Source organism: Bos mutus, chromosome 21, assembly GCF_027580195.1.
Source record: "Bos mutus isolate GX-2022 chromosome 21, NWIPB_WYAK_1.1, whole genome shotgun sequence".
NCBI classification, from domain to species: Eukaryota; Metazoa; Chordata; class Mammalia; order Artiodactyla; family Bovidae; genus Bos; species Bos mutus.
This window is the reverse complement of record NC_091637.1, coordinates 22204936-22222990: the sequence shown is the minus strand read 5'-3', so window position 1 is coordinate 22222990 and position 18055 is coordinate 22204936. Positions and strand designations below refer to the sequence as shown.

The 18055-nt window shown below is 51.1% G+C and overlaps 2 protein-coding genes across 2 annotated transcripts; both read right to left on the bottom strand.

The window, feature by feature from the left end:
* Nucleotides 1-503: 503 nt before the first annotated feature.
* LOC102276846 (myeloid-associated differentiation marker) lies at nt 504-1427 on the bottom strand. Its single transcript, XM_005898554.2, has one exon. It carries the CDS (start codon nt 1425-1427, stop codon nt 504-506), a length of 924 nt encoding a protein of 307 aa, XP_005898616.2.
* Nucleotides 1428-14810: 13383 nt separating this feature from the next.
* Nucleotides 14811-15722, bottom strand: LOC102274582 (myeloid-associated differentiation marker). The gene has a single exon (XM_014479063.2). It carries the CDS (start codon nt 15720-15722, stop codon nt 14811-14813), a length of 912 nt encoding a protein of 303 aa, XP_014334549.2.
* Between the last annotated feature and the right edge of the window lie 2333 nt (nt 15723-18055).

Sequence of the window (18055 nt, the reverse complement as noted above, 5' to 3'; positions counted from 1 at the left end):
TAGGTTGGATTTTAGCTGTAAGTGAGGAGGCCTCACTGCCATTCTCTAAGGAGGGACTGATCAGTCAGAAGCTCACTCTGAAACTGACACTCTGACTATAGAAGGAAAATGGATGGAGGCTAATTCTGTAGTCAAGGTATGTGATGATGGGCCTTGAGCAAAGACACTCCAGGAGGGGGCAGGGGCAGATTTATGAAAATATTTAGGGAGCAAACATTCAGCTGGTCTTGATGAGAGAAGGGGCAGCAATTACCAGATATTTGGTGCCCCCAAGGACAGCTGCAACCCCACCTCTCCCTCCTGCTCCCTTTACATCTCAGACCCCATCCCAGCTGTTCCTAGCACCCTACCCTTCCTCTGGGCACCTGAGCACTGAGTGCTTTGGGAAGGGAGAAATGGGGAAGGATATGAGGAGACAGAGAGAGAGGCCAGGAAGAGGACATCAGAGGATGTCAGAGCTTGGTGAGGATACCTTTGTGAGCAGAGGATCAGGAGTCCCTGGGCTAATCCTCAGTCCCTACAGAAACCTGACGAGCCCAGTACACCAGGTCGGCCACGTAAACCAGCAGGTTGACGGCTGTCAGGACGGCCACAGCCAGGCGCTGGTCCCAGGCGCACATGTCGTAGGTGAGCTCGTCCCTGCAGTCCCCATCACTGGGCCTCTGGGGCTGCCCGCCGAGCTCCTCGCTGAACTGGTAGAGCGGCCAGAGGACCAGAGCACTGATATAGAGGAGGACGGAGAGCAGGCTGAGCACAAGCTGGTAAACGGAGAAGGGGACTGGCAGCCTGTATTCACGTTCACCCAGGTTCAGCAGGAGGACCACAGCTGCCAGGATGAAGCAGATGGAGTACACGGCCACACACCACTCCAGGGCCGGCTGGTGCAGGTACAGGGAGGTGTTGCTGAGGAAGGCAAAGATGACACCGGCCACGAAGGTCTCCAGCACCTTCAGCAGGCCTGGCACAGTGTGCACATAGCAGGGGATATCACTGAGATCATACCAATCCCACACCCAGGCCACATCCAGGGCATAAACCACAGACGCGATGCAGGAGAACGCAGTGGCAGCGATGGCCCGGTCCCGGGAAGGACCATAAAGCAGGAATTGGACGTAGGTGATGGAGTAGGTGATGGAGGTCGAGAGGCAGACGAGGGCAGCGTAGCAGGCATAGGTGACAGGGAAGTTGTACCAGTAGAAAGGAAAGTGGGACGGGAGCCTCCATAACTCGACCAAGACTATGATGAGGGTCATGGCGAAACAGAAGCACCAGATGGACATGGACCAGTTACCTATGTCCCCTCTCGCAAAGCCCATGTCAGCTACCAGGGAGAAAGCCACGCAGGTGGAGAAGAGCTCTGGCAAGCGGAAGTACCAGAACCCTGCCCAAAAGTCATCATAGTCTGGGGATGATGCCCTAGTGGGCATGATGTTTCGATGTCCAGGCAGGTCACTGTCACCGGTACAGCAGTGGTCTTTGCTGAGGATCCACCAGAGAAAGATCTGGCTCTGAAGGTGGGTTAAGCCAGACGCCTGGAAATGACACAGGGCCCTGTGACCGCTGAGGCTCAGGATCTGTGGAGTTGGAACCAATGGCTCAGACAACTGGGTAACAGCACAGCTGCTCCAGAATGGTTCCCCCCACCCATCACCCCTGGCCTTGTCAGGAGACTTGTCTTATCCCAAGCCTCACAGCTGGGTGTGGTCTAGCCTCAAACCACGAACATTTTGGGTCTCTCTAAATAGCTGTATGCCATTATCTATGGAGACACAGGGTAGGATGGTCATTATCTGCAATCCCAACCCTTCAAAGCTGTCAAAATTGAAAACAAATTTTTAAAAAATTGTTTGGTAACAAAATTTGACATGAAGAGACATAAGACAATTTATGATCTCTCTCTCTTTTTTTTTTTTTTTTCACTTATTGTGAATGTTCAAAAGATGAGTTGCAGAAGCACTAATGTCTTTAATTACAACATACTTTCAGACCATAGTTGAATGCTATGTCCTACAGAGTAGATGCACCATGTCATCTATCTGGAGCTGAAAAAGTCTGAATTCAGGAGCAGATCTGACACTAAGGATTTCGAAAAAGGGATTGCAATGGTAGCACTAACCCTATTTTATAGATGAGAAAATAAAGGCTGGAGGTATTAAGTCCTTCCCTAAGGTGGCATGACCATAAAGTGGAAATTCCAGATAAACATACCAAAGCCGTAAGTGTGAACCCTTTGCTCTACATCCCACATGTCAGCAAGGCCTGCGTGTGGGAGCTCTGGAACCCAGGACCCGCCTTCAGGCCTCCTTCCACAGCAACCTGGAGACACACCTGCCCTGGCCTCTCCTCCCTGCAGCATCACTAAAAAGAGCTGCCATCTGAGGGGACACAGCCCCACCCAGAGGAGGGAGGCTTTAGGGGTGAACAGGGAGGAGCCATGGGGTGACAGCAAGGCTGTGGGGAAGAGATGACATGGGAAGTAGGAACATTTTGAATCTTTTGCTCAATTTTTCCTTCACATGTGACTCTTTCCCACTGGGGAAGGGAGACCCCCCAACTCAGCATGACTCCAAGGTGGAGCATCACAGAGGAATCATTAAAATTAAATTAACATACTGTTTGGAATAAATTAACATACTGTTTAATACAGTATATTAATACAGAATAAATTAACATACTGTTTGGCTCTTAAGCTCCAAAGCTCCAAAGCTCCTATCCAGATGCGAGTCTGGAAAGATCTAGGAGTAGTCTTACCTGAGCAGGATTTTCCTGGCCTGGGAGACTAGTTAGCAGCTTCCAAGCCAGAAAGAAGGGATTGGAAATGAACAAGGATGCTGTGTCTGATGCTGACGTGGAGTCTTTCAGGGCAACCCAGGGAGGGGGTAGGGATGGACGGATGATCACCCCCTTTCAAGGGCAGGAGCTGAAAGAGGAGGCCCCTGCAGGACCCCTGGGAGGGGCCAGCCCTGAGGATGCTCCCGGGACTGGGGTGGGGGCGGGGGGCAGAGTGGAGATGACTGGGGGGATCCCAGGGTCCCAGGGGCCCTGAGGCGGCCCAATAGGTGTCTTCTGACCCAGAAGAGATGCAGGCATGGAGCCAACCTTCCCATGGAGGAGGGGCCTGGACTGGAACTGAGACAGGAGAACAGGGGCCTGAAGGGGTTTCAGGGCTATGACAGGGACATGTGGCCAACCAGAGTGGCAGGGACCCTGGAGACCACGGAATTGCCCAGGTCACCTGCCCAAGACAGTCCCGCCAGCCAGGGCTGCAGTCCTGCTCACACAGGGGCTCCTCCAGGGTCCAGTGTTGGGGGAGTGAGGCCCCTCCCAGCCCGCCCCCTCCTCAGGGACCGCTGCCCTGTTTCCAAGGGACTATTTGCTGAGAGGTCCCCAGGGCTGAAGAGCCAGCACCCTGAGCCCCAGCCAGCCTCCTGCCATCAGGGGCCTTGTCGCCTTTGCTGATAATAAACCCTGGGACAAGCTGAGGCTGGAAAGAGAAACACAGAGCAAACCTGAGAACCTCCCTGGACTCACAAAGCTCCTTGAGCCCAATTGCCAATGGAGCCCTGGAGCCTGCGGGCCTCCCAGTGGGCACTGCCAAGGTGGGGGCAGGGCCCTGGGGGTGTCACACTATCTATCTTCCACTTTGTCCCCATAACCTCTCTGAATTTACTCTGTATATGCTACTGGAGAAGAAAATGGCAACCCACCCAAGTATTCTTGCCTGGAGAATTCCATGGACAGAGGAGCCTGACAGGCTACAGTCCATGGGGTTGCAAAGAGTAGGACACAACTGAGCTACTAACATGCACACATGCTGCTTCAGGGTAAATAACAAGTTTGGATCCTTTTCATGCCACAGAGGGAGGGCTTGGAGAAGGAGAGGATGAGGTTCCTTCTGTATGACCCTGGGTCAGGCCTGTGCCCTCTCTGGGCCTCAGTTCCCCCACCTGGAAAGCAGCAGCTTTACCTGAGTCTCCCAGCAGCCCCTCCTCCACTCTCATCTGTGAGCCTGGACATAGTGCCCCCGTCAGAGCACAGCCTGGATGTGGCTGAGCCCTGCCTGCCCAGCAGCCAGACGTGTGGACTGGAAGACAGTGAGCCGGGAAGTCTGGAAGATCGTGAGCCGGGAAGGTCATGACCTGGACAGAGGAAGGAAGGAGGAGTTGCCAAAAGGGCACAGAAGGAAGAGGGAATATGGACACCAGAGTTACAAGGAGGCTGTGTGTCATAGAGGAACCTGGCAAGTTACTTAACAGAACCACAGTTTTGCCATCTGAGCAATGGGCTGAATACCCACTCTGTGTCAATCGATGAATAAAAAGTACGTGACGGGCTCATCAGAGGGCCTGGCACATGGTACACTCAGTCATCCCAGCTACCTGTTCCCGTCCCCCTCCCCTCAGAGAGGATCCAGAAGGCCCTGCCCCACTCTGAACATAAGCTCATGCAAGACTGGTTCACTCCAGATCAGGGGCCGTAAACGAGTTTGTACTGGAGGCCGTCTCTTAATGCGTTTAGTTTTCCCTCACAGTGTTTTCTGGAAGAGATGTAGAAAAGGTATTATTTCTTCCCTAAGTGTTTGGTAGCTGCCCATTGTTTTAGTTTCACACAAAAATCCAAATTTCCTGCTCCTTTAAAAGCCTCAGAAGATCCGATGTCACGGGGCTGTGTTCCCTTGGGGGAGGTGGCTGGAGCTGAGCATCTGCTATATCCTCTATATTGTTTTCCAGTCATATCTTTGGGTAGTTTTCCATATTTCTCTTATTCTAGTGTATAACTGACATAAAGCCAGACTATGATCATCTCACACGTCCCAGTTTCCCCTCTTGGGCATGACCAGGCTTCCTGCCTGCTCACAGGAGCATCCAGCCCTCTATCCGTGTCCTCAACCTCATGTACAGCCTTCAATACATTTCATATGCTCTGAATCATATTTAGACATGTGTGTACCTCCATGCACATGTGTTTGTAGGGAGTATCTGTATCTTTTTTCCTGTTTTATATGCATGAGCTCGTGTCATGCACAGGGCATCTTTTCCACCACCCCTGACAGCTGCAGTTCGTCCTTTCCAGGGTCCTAGTCCTCTCCATCCCCTTTACTTATTTCCTTCCCACCTGGCTCCCGTGGGTATTTGGACTGACCCCCCTTCTCTAGATCACCAGACCCTCCCCTGTGAGTCTCAGACACTGGGGAACCCCATTGTATGACCCTCTAGAAGGTGACTGTTGAAAACTTTGCAAATGTGCATTGCTTTGTATTTTCCAATATTTGGATTAAACCCTTTTCAGAGAGTGGACTGGAACTTGGCGGGTGCACACTGAGGAAATAAGGGGCTCCTGAACCAGGGCTGTGCTACGGGAGGGGCACTTACTGCGGTAAGGGGCAGAAGACAGGGGGCAGGCGGTCTGAGCAATGAGAGCAGAGTCTGGCAGGGACAGGCCAATCCAAGCCTTGGGCACCACGTTAAGCATTTGGGACTCAGTGGGAAGCCCATGTTGGTACCATTCCTTTACATAGACTCCTCTGGGAATCCTTCCCCCTCCCCACCCACCCCTGCTCCGCAACCAGGATAGGAGGGTGGCAGATGTCTAACACGAGGGATTAAAAAAGTGAGGAACCCTGAACCCAAACCCACAGACTGAGCAGGCTCCCTCAAAGCCCCGGGAGGGGCTAGCATGTGCTGGGGGCTGGGAGCTCACTAGGGTACAAGAGCCCAGGGAGACAGACTAGACATTAGGAACTGTGACCAAATGTGGGCCCTTCTAGCTCAGTTCAGTTCAGTCATTCAGTCGTGTCCGACTCTTTGCAACCCGTGAACCACAGCACACCAGACCTCCCTGTCCATCACCAACTCCTGGAGTCCACTGAAACCTAAGTCCATTGAGTCGGTGATGCCATCCAACCATCTCATCCTCTGTCGTCCCCTTCTCCTGCCCTCAATCTTTCCCAGCATCAGGGTCTTTTCAAATGAGTCAGCTCTTCGCATCAGGTGGCCAAAGTATTGGAGTTTCAGCTTCAGCATCAGTCCTTCCAATGAATATTCAGGACTGATTTCCTGTAGGATGGACTGGTTGAACCTCCTTGCAGTCCAAGGGACTCTCAAGAGTCTTCTCCAATACCCCAGTTCAACAGCATCAATTATTCAGCGCTCAGCTTCTTTATAGTCCAACACTCACATCCATACATGACCACTGGAAAAACCATAGCCTTGACTAGACAGACCTTTGTTGACAAAGTAATGTCTCTGCTTTTCAATATGCTGTCTAGGTTGGTCATAACTTTGCTTCCAAGGAATAAGCGTCTTTTAATTTCATTGCTGCAATCATCATCTGCAGTGATTTTGGAGCCCAGAAAAATAAAATCAGCCACTGTTTCCACTGTTTCCCCATCTATTTCCCATGAAGTGATGGGGATGCCATGATCTTTGTTTTCTGAATGTTGAGCTTTAAGCCAACTTTTTCACTTTCCTCTTTCACTTTCATCAAGAGGCTCTTTAGTTCTTCTTCACTTCCTGCCATAAGGGTGGTGTCATCTGCATACCTGAGGTTATTGATATTTCTCCCGGCAATTTTGAATCCAGCTTGTGCTTCCTCCAGCCCAGCATTTCTCATGATGTACTCTGCATGTAAGTTAAATAAGCAGGGTGATAATATACAGCCTTGACGTACTCCTTTTCCTATTTGGAACCAGTCTGTTGTTTCACATTCAGTTCTAACTGTTGCTTCCTGACCTGCATACAGATTTCTCAAGAGACAGGTCAGGTGGTCTGGTATTCCCATCTCTTTCAGAATTTTCCACAGTTTGTTGTGATCCACACAGTCAAAGGCTTTGGCATAGTCAATAAAGCAGAAATAGATGTTTTTCTGGAACTCTCTGACTTTTTCCACGATCCAGCGGATGTTGGCAATTTGATCTCTGGTTCCTCTGCCTTTTCTAAAACCAGCTTGAACATCTGGAATTTACGGTTGACGTATTGCTGAAGCCTGGCTTGGAGAATTTTGAGCGTTACTTTACTAGTGTGTGAGATGGGTGCAATTGTGTGGTATTTTGAGCATTCTTTGGCATTGCTTTTCTTTGGGATTAGAATGAAAAATGACCTTTTCCAGTCCTGTGGCCACTGCTGAGTTTTCCAAATTTGCTGGCATATTGAGTGCAGCACTTTCACAGCATCATCTTTCAGGATTTGAAATAGCTCAACTGGAATTCCATCACCTCCACTAGCTTTGTTCGTAGTGATGCTTCTTAAGGCCCATCTGACTTCACATTCCAGGATGTCCAGCTCTAGGTGAGTGTGAGTGATCACAACTTCGTGATTATCTGGGTCATGAAGATCTTTTTTGTACAGTTCTTCTGTGTATTCTTGCCACCTCTTCTTAAAATCTTCTGCTTCTGTTAGGTCCCTACCATCTCTGTCCTTTATTGAGCCCATCTTTGCATGAAATGTTCCCTTGGTATCTCTAATTTTCTTGAAGAGATCTCTAGTCTTTCCCATTCTATTGTTTTCCGTATTTCTTTGCATTGATTGCTGAAGAAGGCTTTCTTATCTTTCCTTGCTATTCTTTGGAACTCTGCATTCTAGCTCAGTGGATATTTTATGAAGCACCTGCTCTGGGCCACGCTGGACCACAGGCTGAGGACCTGGGTGAACAAGACCTGGCCTGTCCTTGAGAAGGTGGAAGGGAGGGTGACCCATGACCTGACCATCAGCACATCTGGAGGTTGTGTTCACAGAGGAGAAGGCAGGCGTCCTGAGCAGGGACGGAGGATGGGGGCAGACAGGACATCAGGTCTGAGTGGAGGGTGAAGACTGTGTCTTAGTGGAGGAGCAGGGGGCCGGCTGGGGAGAGGACAACTGGAACTCCAGTCTGAGAAGTGGGGGCAGCTTGTCTGGGGAGCAGGAGGCAGGGGATGGGCCTGAGTTTGGGCCCTCCTATAGGGCTTGTGACACCAGGGACCCAGGACAGAGTGTCAGCTCCCGGGTTCACTGAAGAGCTCTATTCTCAATGTGCTGAACAAGCAGCACTGTAGAAACATCTGTGTCCACGTTCCCCGCGCCCTGGGCTCCTGTGAGAACTGCTCCAGCCTCTCTGGGTCTGAGACCAAGTCTGCAGTGCCCCAGTCCCACCCAGTGGATGGGAGCCCCTGGAGGGCACACCTGGCCTCAGGACCTGGATTCTGTGCCTGGCCCTGCCTGGGCCCTGGGCTCATGGGTGAAGCCAGGCCTGCTCCAGACACCTGCCAAGTCCACGGTGTCAGGGGCCTGGGAGACTCACCTGACCCACTTCAGCCCTGGACATCAGGGTGTGAGCTGGGAAGGCCCGGATCCCATGGCACCTGGATTCAGCCCCTGTCTCCTCTCTGTCCTGTGTCTGCAGGACAGTGGGGTGGGACACAGCTCAGTGGAGGACGCCAGGGCAGCCATGGAGCTTCACCACATCTCCAGGAGAATCAAGAGCAGTGAGGGCTGCACGCCTGGTGGTATCAGCCTTCCCCAAGGACCAGAGGCCTTCATCTCTTCAGGACAGCAACTCTCTTGCTTTTGGAAAATGCATTTTTAACAGTAAAATAGATCTATATTTTCTCTACTCTTTAAGATTCTTCCCTTTCTCCTTCTCCTCTCTGATCTGGGTGTTGGTGGACACCACCCAGCACTGAGAGGGCAAGGAACACTTGATCTGGGATGGGGCAAGTGTCAAATTCCTTAACACCCTGAATCCTGTGAGTCCAGGATGAAACCTCACCTTCCTTTCCCAACTACCTCTATGCCCAGGCAGGAGGCATTATTTCCTGAGGTGATACCCAGCTCTGAGGTCCATTCATCACATCTTGAAGTTGATGCCCCAGCACTAGGGAGCTTCCAGGCAAAAGTACAGCAGGAGTGATGGGTGCCCCGCATGGTGACCTTCAGCACCTCATTCCTGCTCTTGTTGTACAAAAAGGAAGCAAAAGTGGTGAACTCTGGAATCTGAGAAAAATAGGTTGGAAATCTGATTCTGTCATTTAGTAGCTGTGTGACTAAGGACTTAACCTCTCTGTGCTTCAGTTTTTAGACCTGTAAAGCAGGAAATTCTAACAATTCGCTGGGCTCTTCTGAGATATTACATAGAAGTCATCCAGCACCATGCATGTCATAGTTCAAGCTTCCACTAAACGTCAATATCTGGTGATTATTCTCTGCACAGTCCAGTGACCTAGCAGAGCGCACCTGTCCTGTGCTGCAGGGCCTGGCCTCTAAAGGAAGAGCGTGCACAGTGTACGTAAGGAAGTGTCCATACCAGAGTAGCGACTCACATTAGGATCAGCTGCATGCTGCTATTTAGATCTGTGTCTGGTTCCTGCTTCAGCTCCAAGGAACCAGAATCCCTGGGGGTGGGGAGTGAGGCAGATGGGTGGGGGTAGGGTGGCCCTGTTGACCTTCAGATGTTTCCAATGCCTAACACCCTGGAATGCCCTGAGGAGCTTTCTCAGCACCTTGGTACCTGAGCACCGTGTTCTCACACTGGACCAGGATCAGCATCACCTGGGGGGCTGCTGGGCCCCATCCCAAAGCTTCTGACTCAGCAGGTCTGGGGTGGAACCCAGGAATCTGTATTCCATATAATTTCCTTTTGATGTTCTGCTGCTGGTCTGAGGACCACACTTTGAGAAGCACTGTCCACATCAGGCAAGCGTGATATGCAGCCACGGAGGAGCCAATGGCCTAAGAGCTGAGCACCTCCAGAGGGATTCTGGTCACTGGTCCAGCCTCGCCCCTGCCATCTCCCTGGGCTGCCTGTTCATGCAGAGAGGGGGCACGGCTCCACAGGACATGTCCCAAATAGCCCACTGCAGGGATGAGGGGCCCCAGGTAAGGTCAAGAACCCAAGGGGTTCAAATCCAGGCCCATCTGACAGCAATGCCAGTGCTTTTTATTCAGACAGGTTTCCAGAGCCAGTGCTTTACATCCCAGCTATGACACCTGGGAACCAGTGTGAGAGGGCAGGGAGGTGCAGCTTGACTTCTCAGAGGTCTCTGCTGGAGGTGGCTCTGTGTCTGGCTGTGGAGTGGCCACCAGGTGGAGGCCTTGGACCATTTCTCCCCCAGGCTGACTTGCAGGGAGAACCAGCCTGAGGGACACTCTGGCAGGAGGCATGAGGGGCTGGGTCTCCAACTTGGTTAGGGGGTGGCTCCAGGGGGCAACTCCAGGGACCTCTAGATGCCCTCTCTCAGCCAATGAGCTGAGGTTGGGAGAGGCCTGGGGCAGTGTTGCAGCCTGGTGTGGACGGTGACCCCAGGATTCCTGCCTCAGCCGGGATTTCTTCTAGGGTTTTAGGCTTTCTTGGACGGAGTGGAACCAGGATTCCCAGAGGAAGAGCTTTCAAATCTCTAACCTGGCCTCCTGCTTCTGGCTTAGTGTAGGGTCAGTTACCCTTGGCAGGTGCCTTTCAGCCCAGCTGCTCATGTCTGTGAAGAACCGCCGCCCTCTGTTCCCAGGTCCTGGAGCTCCAGGGACGCTTATCAGGATCTTGTTTAGGGCCCTGAGCTGGTCCCTCGGTCAAGATTGAATGTCTTCACCTCTTCATGTCCACCTATCCCCAGGGTTTAGGGCTGGGATAGAGAGACAGGGGGCTTCCCTGATAGCTCAATTGGTAAAGAATCTGCCTGCAATGCAGGAGACCCCAGTTTGATTCCCGGGTCAGGAAGATCTGCTGGAGAAGGGATAAGCTACCCACTGTAGTGTTCTTGGGCTTCCCTTGTGGCTCAGCTGGTAAAGAATCTGCCTGCAATGTGGGAGACCTGGGTTCGATCCCTGGGTTGGTAAGATCCCCTGGAGAAGGGAAAGGCTATACCTACTCCAGTATTTTGGTCAAAGAGAATTCCATGGACTGTATAGTCCACGGGGTTGCAAAGAGTCAGACACGACTGAGTGACTCACTTTCACTAGAAGGACAGGGGTGCAGAGACCACCCTGCCAGTCAGTCCCAGCTTCTCATCCATGGGGTCCTCAGTGGAGGCTGGAGTTGTTCCACTTGACGGACCTCCCCCACCCAGGAACCTCTGTCTAAAGAGCTCAGGCTAAGGGGGAGCTGGCAAGCCTAGTGGTTCAGTCCCACTGCACTGGGACTCACTGGAGTCTACAGAAGGAAGGGTGGCTTTGTAATAAGAATTCTCTCTATGTGACTAGCATCTGTCCTCTAAGTAAAAGAAAGGCTGGATGACAGAGACCACAGCTGGGGCTCCCCTGCTGTTTGGAAGCCCCAGGAGCCTGGCCTGAGGTGCAGCCACAGGAAGGACAGGACCTGGTGGGCAGAGACTGGAGACCAGGCCCTGCTCAGTGACTCCAGGGCTGGGAGGTCCTGAGCTCTAGCCCTGTTGAGGTTCTAGTTCCTCCTGTAGATCGGAGATTATATAACTCTCCTAAGGCTGGTGTGAAGGTCATAGACAATGATGTGAGGGGCCAATGACAGAGGGGGTCCCAGTGAAAGGCAGCTTTGAACAAAGATGAACCTGAGATCCATCCATCCCCTCACCTGCACTCCTGCCATTAGCTTCTAGCTGCTTTGTCTATTTCCATTCTTTTCCTCAATGTCTGCTTGTGCTGAATGCAAACTGAAATAACTCTGGTGGGTTCTCTTTGTTGCCTTAAGATGAAACACAAACTTTTAAAATGTCACCTCCAAAGCTTTGCAAGCTGAGACCATTTTCTACCTCTCCAACCTCATCACCTCCCTCTCTGGGAGGGAGTTTGTGTTTCATCTGATTCAGGAAAATATAAGAAAATGAGAGTTCTTGCACTGAACTTGCAAGAGATCAATGCATACATGCTCATATCAGTAAAAAAAATTTATCAATTGTCAACTCAAAAAGAAGTGAAAAGTTTTATTCAAGTCAACAAAGAATTATAACCAGGGAGACAGTCTTTCAGAAAGCTGTGAGAACTGTGCTGAAGAGTTAAGGGTTGGAGATAGTATGTGTGTGATTTGGAGAAGAGTACATGCAACCAAGCATATATCTTAGTCAAGTTATTGTTCTTCAAAAGGTCAGATACCAGAGTTAAGGATTTAGTGCTTTTCTAAGTATGGGAAGATACAAGAAACTGGGTTCATAAAAATTTCCCCTAAAAATATCTATCTGAGGACCGGTTCTGCCAGTTTTGCTGCAACATAAAGTGCTTCTTCCTGATTTCCACCCTGAATTCATTTCAGGGTAGATTACTTTCAGGATAGGTCAGTGACTGCAGTGGTTAATGACTTGATTCTTATAGAACCCAGTGGTGGGCAACATTTTTTACTACTCAATATTCTCCATTTGTTTCTGTCTTATTTCAGCTAAAGTTTGGGAGGTGTTTCTGACCAGTTTGTCCCAGGATGCTAGGAATGCTCATTCCCTGGTCAGGTAAAGATTTCATTGATAGGCTACTCAGCAAGCAATTACTCGTCTAGTCTTGGTAACAGTAGCCAAAATCCTCTGGACCAACTGTCTTACTAGTCTGTCAGCTCCAGGAAATGATTCCCTCCTGTTGCTTCTTCCCATATCCAGAGTCACACTATTACAATCAGTGATCTTAGAATTATACATCAGGTCAATCGTTTCAAGTCAGTTAATCATTAGTTTTTTCAGGGGCTCAATAACACGTTGTGAAAGCAAGAAACAAGAATCTTGTCAAACAGGAAGAATAGAAGTCATAAAGTAGTGACATTAATAAGGTCATTTGTAAGCAGTAGTATTTTCTAAGGAGTTACATGGCTGGGCCCAGAACAGAAATATTGATCTTTATGGTGGAGCAGGTGTTTCTGCCCTTGTGAAGGTAGGTTTTATACACAATGCAAATACACAATGCACACCAGAGGGGAGGGAGAAGGTTCAAATGGGCAGAGAAAATATTTATGTTTAAATTTTTCTTGTCTTGTCTTAAAATAGCAAATCTTTTTCATTGCTTCTTAAGTTTTACCGGCCATGGAAACTGCCTCCTGGGAGCTCTCCCCCTCCACCGCACCTGCCTGTGGGTGAAGATCCCAGGCTTCCTCCCAGCACAGGACTGAGGGGCAGCAGCGGGGGTCCTTCCCCGCCCCTCTCCCACAGCTCTGCTTGCCGGGTCCCTCTGGGCCTGCTGACACCAGGATGCTGGGCTCTGAGGCTTTGCATTTGAGAGGAAGAGAGGAAGAGGCCTTTCGGTGCCTTCCCCGTCACCAGTTCCTGTAAACAAACTGCTACTGGCCTCAGTGCAGTGGAACCCATGGGCACATATACAGGTACACACAGAGACACACAAACACCCACTGAGCCTGCACACAGACACACACCCTTAAAGAGAGGCGTCCAGGTGCTTTCCTGGCCCCTTTAAGGGTTCAGGCACAGGAAGCCGGCACTGGGGTGGGCCTAACCTCTTGTGTCCCAGGCTGGGCCACCTGTGACCCAGGGTCTCGTCCAGGTGTAGGTGGGGCATCAGTGGAAGGGGCTCCACGAAACCCAGGTTTGGGTGAGGGTGGAAATTGGATAGGATCCTTCTGAGCCCTAGGCAAATTTGGGGCAATTGGAATATTTGGATTTTGTGGAAGTTTTTCTTTGTTTTCCTTCATCTTTATATTGAAATTGAAAAGGACACTATAAATGTGGGAAGGGGTACAAGTCTTTCTCTGTGATTAGGAAACAGACTATGTGATTGAGCAGAGACAACGATGGACACGAAAAGCTCTGTGGAGTTTTTCTAAACTATATGTATTTACATAGACCACATTATGCTTCAGCATATGTGTGTGCACCACATACCCAAGCCATGCAGTTTCTATGACAATGACATCAGCATTGTCAATGCTGTCAAATGCTACCCCCTCAAACTGCCCACTGAAGAAAATTTGAAAAGAAACTTTCCCCTTTACAAATAGGGTCACCTACTAATTTTTGCTGTCTTGATCAGAAAAAAGAAAAGCAAGCTAACATCCCCTTTAAGGCTGGCAGGACCATGCTCTTCTCCCTGCAGAGACAGGACCTACTGCTTTGATCATGGAGGCAGGAGGGCTGCATCACCATCCCTCACCAACACTGCAGACAGGTGTCTGCAAGACCTTGTGGTTTTTTCCTAGATCCTTTTTAGTTTGCCCAGAGAGGAGCTGAACTGGTTAAGACACTTCTGTTAGGACACCCTCTAGGCAGCAGATAATTAGTAAGCCTGGGAAAATTCTCCAGTCAATCTCTGGTGGGGTTGTGCAACAGGTTGGGTCTCAATCTAAGGTCTCTGCTTCAAGTTTCCTGCCCACTTGACATTATTGACCTCTAGAGATTTTATTTAACTTAAAGGGGAAGTGCATTGTACAGCCCCCTCCACTAACAGAAATGAGGACCTACCTACCCCCAACACTCATACACCCCCCATAAATACACCAACTATCACCCTCAGGGGGACAGACACACTTTGGCAACGAGGCCCCTCCGGAGGCCCAGGGTGTGAACAGCTGCACAGAGGGCTGTGTGCTGTGGAGTCAGCACCTTAGGAGGTGGGAGGGGCGGTGGACAGAGAAGGAAGGAGTCTCAGGTCCTGATGGATCAGAAGAAGGAAAATGGGGAGAGGTGGTCAGGACACAGGAGGCAAGAAAACCAGAAAAGGGCCAAAAAACAGAAAATGTAGAAAAAATGAGAGAAGCAAAAGAGAATGTGGGCAACCACACAAGACAGGAAGGAGACAGAGCGGAAGAAAGAAAGGAACAGAAAAGAGAGTGAGATTCGAGGGGAAGGATGTGAGGAGGGAGAGGGGAGCCAGGAAGAGGGCATCAGAGGACGTCAGAGCTCAGTGAGGATACCTCCTGTGAGCAGAGGATCAGGAGTCTCCAGGCTAGTCCTCAGTCTCGATAGAGACCCGGTGGGCCCAGTACCCCCGGTCGGCCACGTAAACCAGCAAGTTGACAGCTGTCAGGACGGCCACAGCCAGGTGCTGGTCCCAGGTGCACATGAGGCCATCAACGCAGCTCACATCGCTGGACCACTGGGGCAGCCCGCCCAACTCCTCATAGAACTGGTAGAGCGGCCAGAGGACAAGAGCACTGATGTAGAGGAGGACAGAGAACACGGTGAGCACAAGTTGGCAAATGGGGAAGGGGATGGGCAGCCTGTGCTCCCATTTGCCCAGGTTCAACAGGATGGTTACTGCTTCTGAGATGAAGCAGACGGAGTACACAGCCACGCACCACACCAGGGCCAGCTGGTGCAGGTATAGGGAGGTGTTGCTGAGGAAGGCAAAGATGACACCAGCAACGAAGGTCTCCAGCACGTTCAGCAGGCTGGGCACGGTGTGCAGGTAGCAGGGGATCTCCTTGAGCTTGTAGAAGTTCCACATGCCCGCCATTTCTATGGCATAAAGCACTGACGCGATGCAGGAGAATGCAGTGGCAGCGACGGCCCGGTCCCACTCAGGGCCATCAGGCAGGAACTGGACGTAGGTGATGGAGTAGATGATGGAGGCTGAGAGGCAGATGAGGGCGGCGTAGCAGGCGAAGGTGACGGGAAAGTTGTACCAGTAGAAAGGAAAGCGAGGCTGGAGACCATTTACCTCAATTATGACTATGAATAGGGTCACAATGAAACAGATGCACCAGAAGGACATGAACCAGTTACCTATGTCCCCTCTCAAGCCCATGTCAGCCACCAAGGAGAATGCCACGCAGGTGGACAAGAGCTGCGGCACGCGGAGGAACAAGAACACTCTGTTCACGTAGCGCCAGGATGGGAGTGTCGCCCTGGTAGGCATGGTGTTATGAAAGTCTGGCAAGTCACAGTCACTGGTCTGGCAATGGTCTTCACTGAGGACCCACCAAAGAAAGATCCAGCTCCAGAGGATCAGATGCCTACAAACGGCTCAGGGCTCGGTGACAGCTGAGGCTCAGCATCTGTGGAGATGGAACCAATGGCCTCAGACAATCGGGTAACAGCACAGCTGCTCCAGAATGGTTCCCCACCGCCCATCACCCTTGGCCTTGTCAGGAGACTTGTCTTATCCCAAGCCTCACAGCTGGGTGTGGTCTAGCCTCAAACCACCAACATTCTGGGTCTCTATATGTGCCATTATCTATGGAGACACAGAGACGGATGGTCCTTATCTTTAATCCCAACCCTTCAAGTCTTTCAAAATTGTTTGGTAACAAAATTTGACCCAAAGAAACATGAGACAAATTATGATCTTTTTTTATTTTACTCAATGTGACTGTTCAAAAGTTCAGTTCCCGAAACACTAATGTGTATGATTACAAGGTGCTTTCAGACCCCAGTGGGGTGTGATGTCATGTAGAGTAGATGCACTATGTCACCTGTATGGAGCTGAAAATTCTGAATTCTAGAGAATATCTGACCCAAGGGTTTCAGAAAAGGGACTATGGAGTGTCCTTTTGACTAACCCCATTTTACAGATGAGAAAACTAAGGTAGGGGAATTAAGTCCTTCCCTAAGGTGGCATGACCATGAAGTTGGAACCCCAGATAAATATACCAAAGGCGTGGGCATGAACTCTTTGCTCTACATTGCACATGGCAGAAATCCCCTCAGGTGGAGCCCAGGACCAAAGCCTAGAACACAGCAACCTGAAAATACATGAATCCTGGCCTCTCCTCCCTGCAGCCATCACTAGAAGAAGCTGCCATCTGAGGAGACACAGCCCCACCCAGAGGAGGGCAGCTTCAGAAGTGAACAGGGAGGAGCCATGGGGTGAGAGCAAGGCCGTGGGGACAGGATGAAATGGGAAGTAGGGACTATTGTGACTCCCCTCCCCAATTTTGCCTTCACATGTGACTCTTTGCATTGGGTCAGAGGACCCCAACCTAGCATGATTCAAAGGTGGAGCGTCATGGAGGAACCAAGGAACGAAATGTTAAAATGCCAGCTTTTTAAGCTCCAAAGGAGCCATCCATGTGCAAATCTAATCCTTTAAAGGGCAGGAGCTAAGAGAGGAGGCCCCTGCAGGACCCCTGGGACGGGCCAGCCCTGAGGATGCGCCCAGGACTGGGGTCGGGGCTGGGGGGGCAGAGTGGAGATGACTGGGGGGATCCCAGGGTCCCAGGGGCCCTGAGGCAGCCCAGTAGGGGTCTTCTGACCCAGAAGGGATGCAGGCATGGAGCCAACCTTCCCATGGAGGAGGGGCCTGGGCTGGAACTGAGACAGGAGAACAGGGGCCTGAAGGGGTTTCAGGGCTGTGACAGGGACACGTGGCCAGAGTGGCAGGGACCCTGGAGACCATGGAATTGCCCAGATCACCGCCCAAGACAGTCCTGCCAGCCAGGGCTGCAGTCCTGCTCACACAGGGGCTCCTCTAGAGTCCAGTGTTGGGGGAGTGAGGCCCCTCCCAGCCCGCCCCCTCCTCAGGGACCGCTGCCCTGTTTCCAAGGGACTATTTGCTGAGAGGCCCCCAGGGCGGAAGGGCCAGCACCCTGAGCCCCAGCCAGCCTCCTGCCATCAGGGGCCTTGTCGCCTTTGCTGATAATAAACCCTGGGACAAGCTGAGGCTGGAAAGAGAAACACAGAGCAAACCTGAGAACCTCCCTGGACTCACAAAGATCCTTGAGCCCCAATTGTCAGTGGAGCCCTGGAGCCTGTGGGCCTCCCAGTGGGCACTGCCGAGGTTGGGGAGGGGCACTGAGGTGAGGAAGGCTGGGGGTGTCGTGCTCTCTGTACCCCAGTTTGTCCTCATCAACCTCCAGGAACTGAAGAGAGAGTTCCATAAAGAAGGTTGAGTGTTGAAGAATTGATGGTTTCAAACTGTGGTGTTGAGAAGACTCTTGAGATTCCCTTGGACAGCAAGGAGATCAAGCCAGTCAATCCAAAGGAAATCAACCCCGAATATTCATTGGAAGGACTGACGCTGAAGCTGAAGCTACAATACTTTGATCACCTGATACAAAGAGACAACTCATTGGAAAAGACCCTGATTCTGGGAAAGATTGAGGGCAAGAGGAGAAGAGGGCAACAGAGGATAAGATGGTTGGTTGGCATCACTGACTCAATAGACATGACTTTGAGCAAACTCCGGGAGATAGTGAAGGACAGGGAAGCCTGGTGTGCTGCAGTCCAAGGGGTCACAAAGAGTTGGATACC

Coding starts and splice junctions, on each gene's coding strand:
- LOC102274582 (XM_014479063.2), bottom strand. CDS start 15,722: ATGCCTACCAGGGCGACACTCCCATCCTGGCGCTACGTGAACAGAGTG.
- LOC102276846 (XM_005898554.2), bottom strand. CDS start 1,427: ATGCCCACTAGGGCATCATCCCCAGACTATGATGACTTTTGGGCAGGG.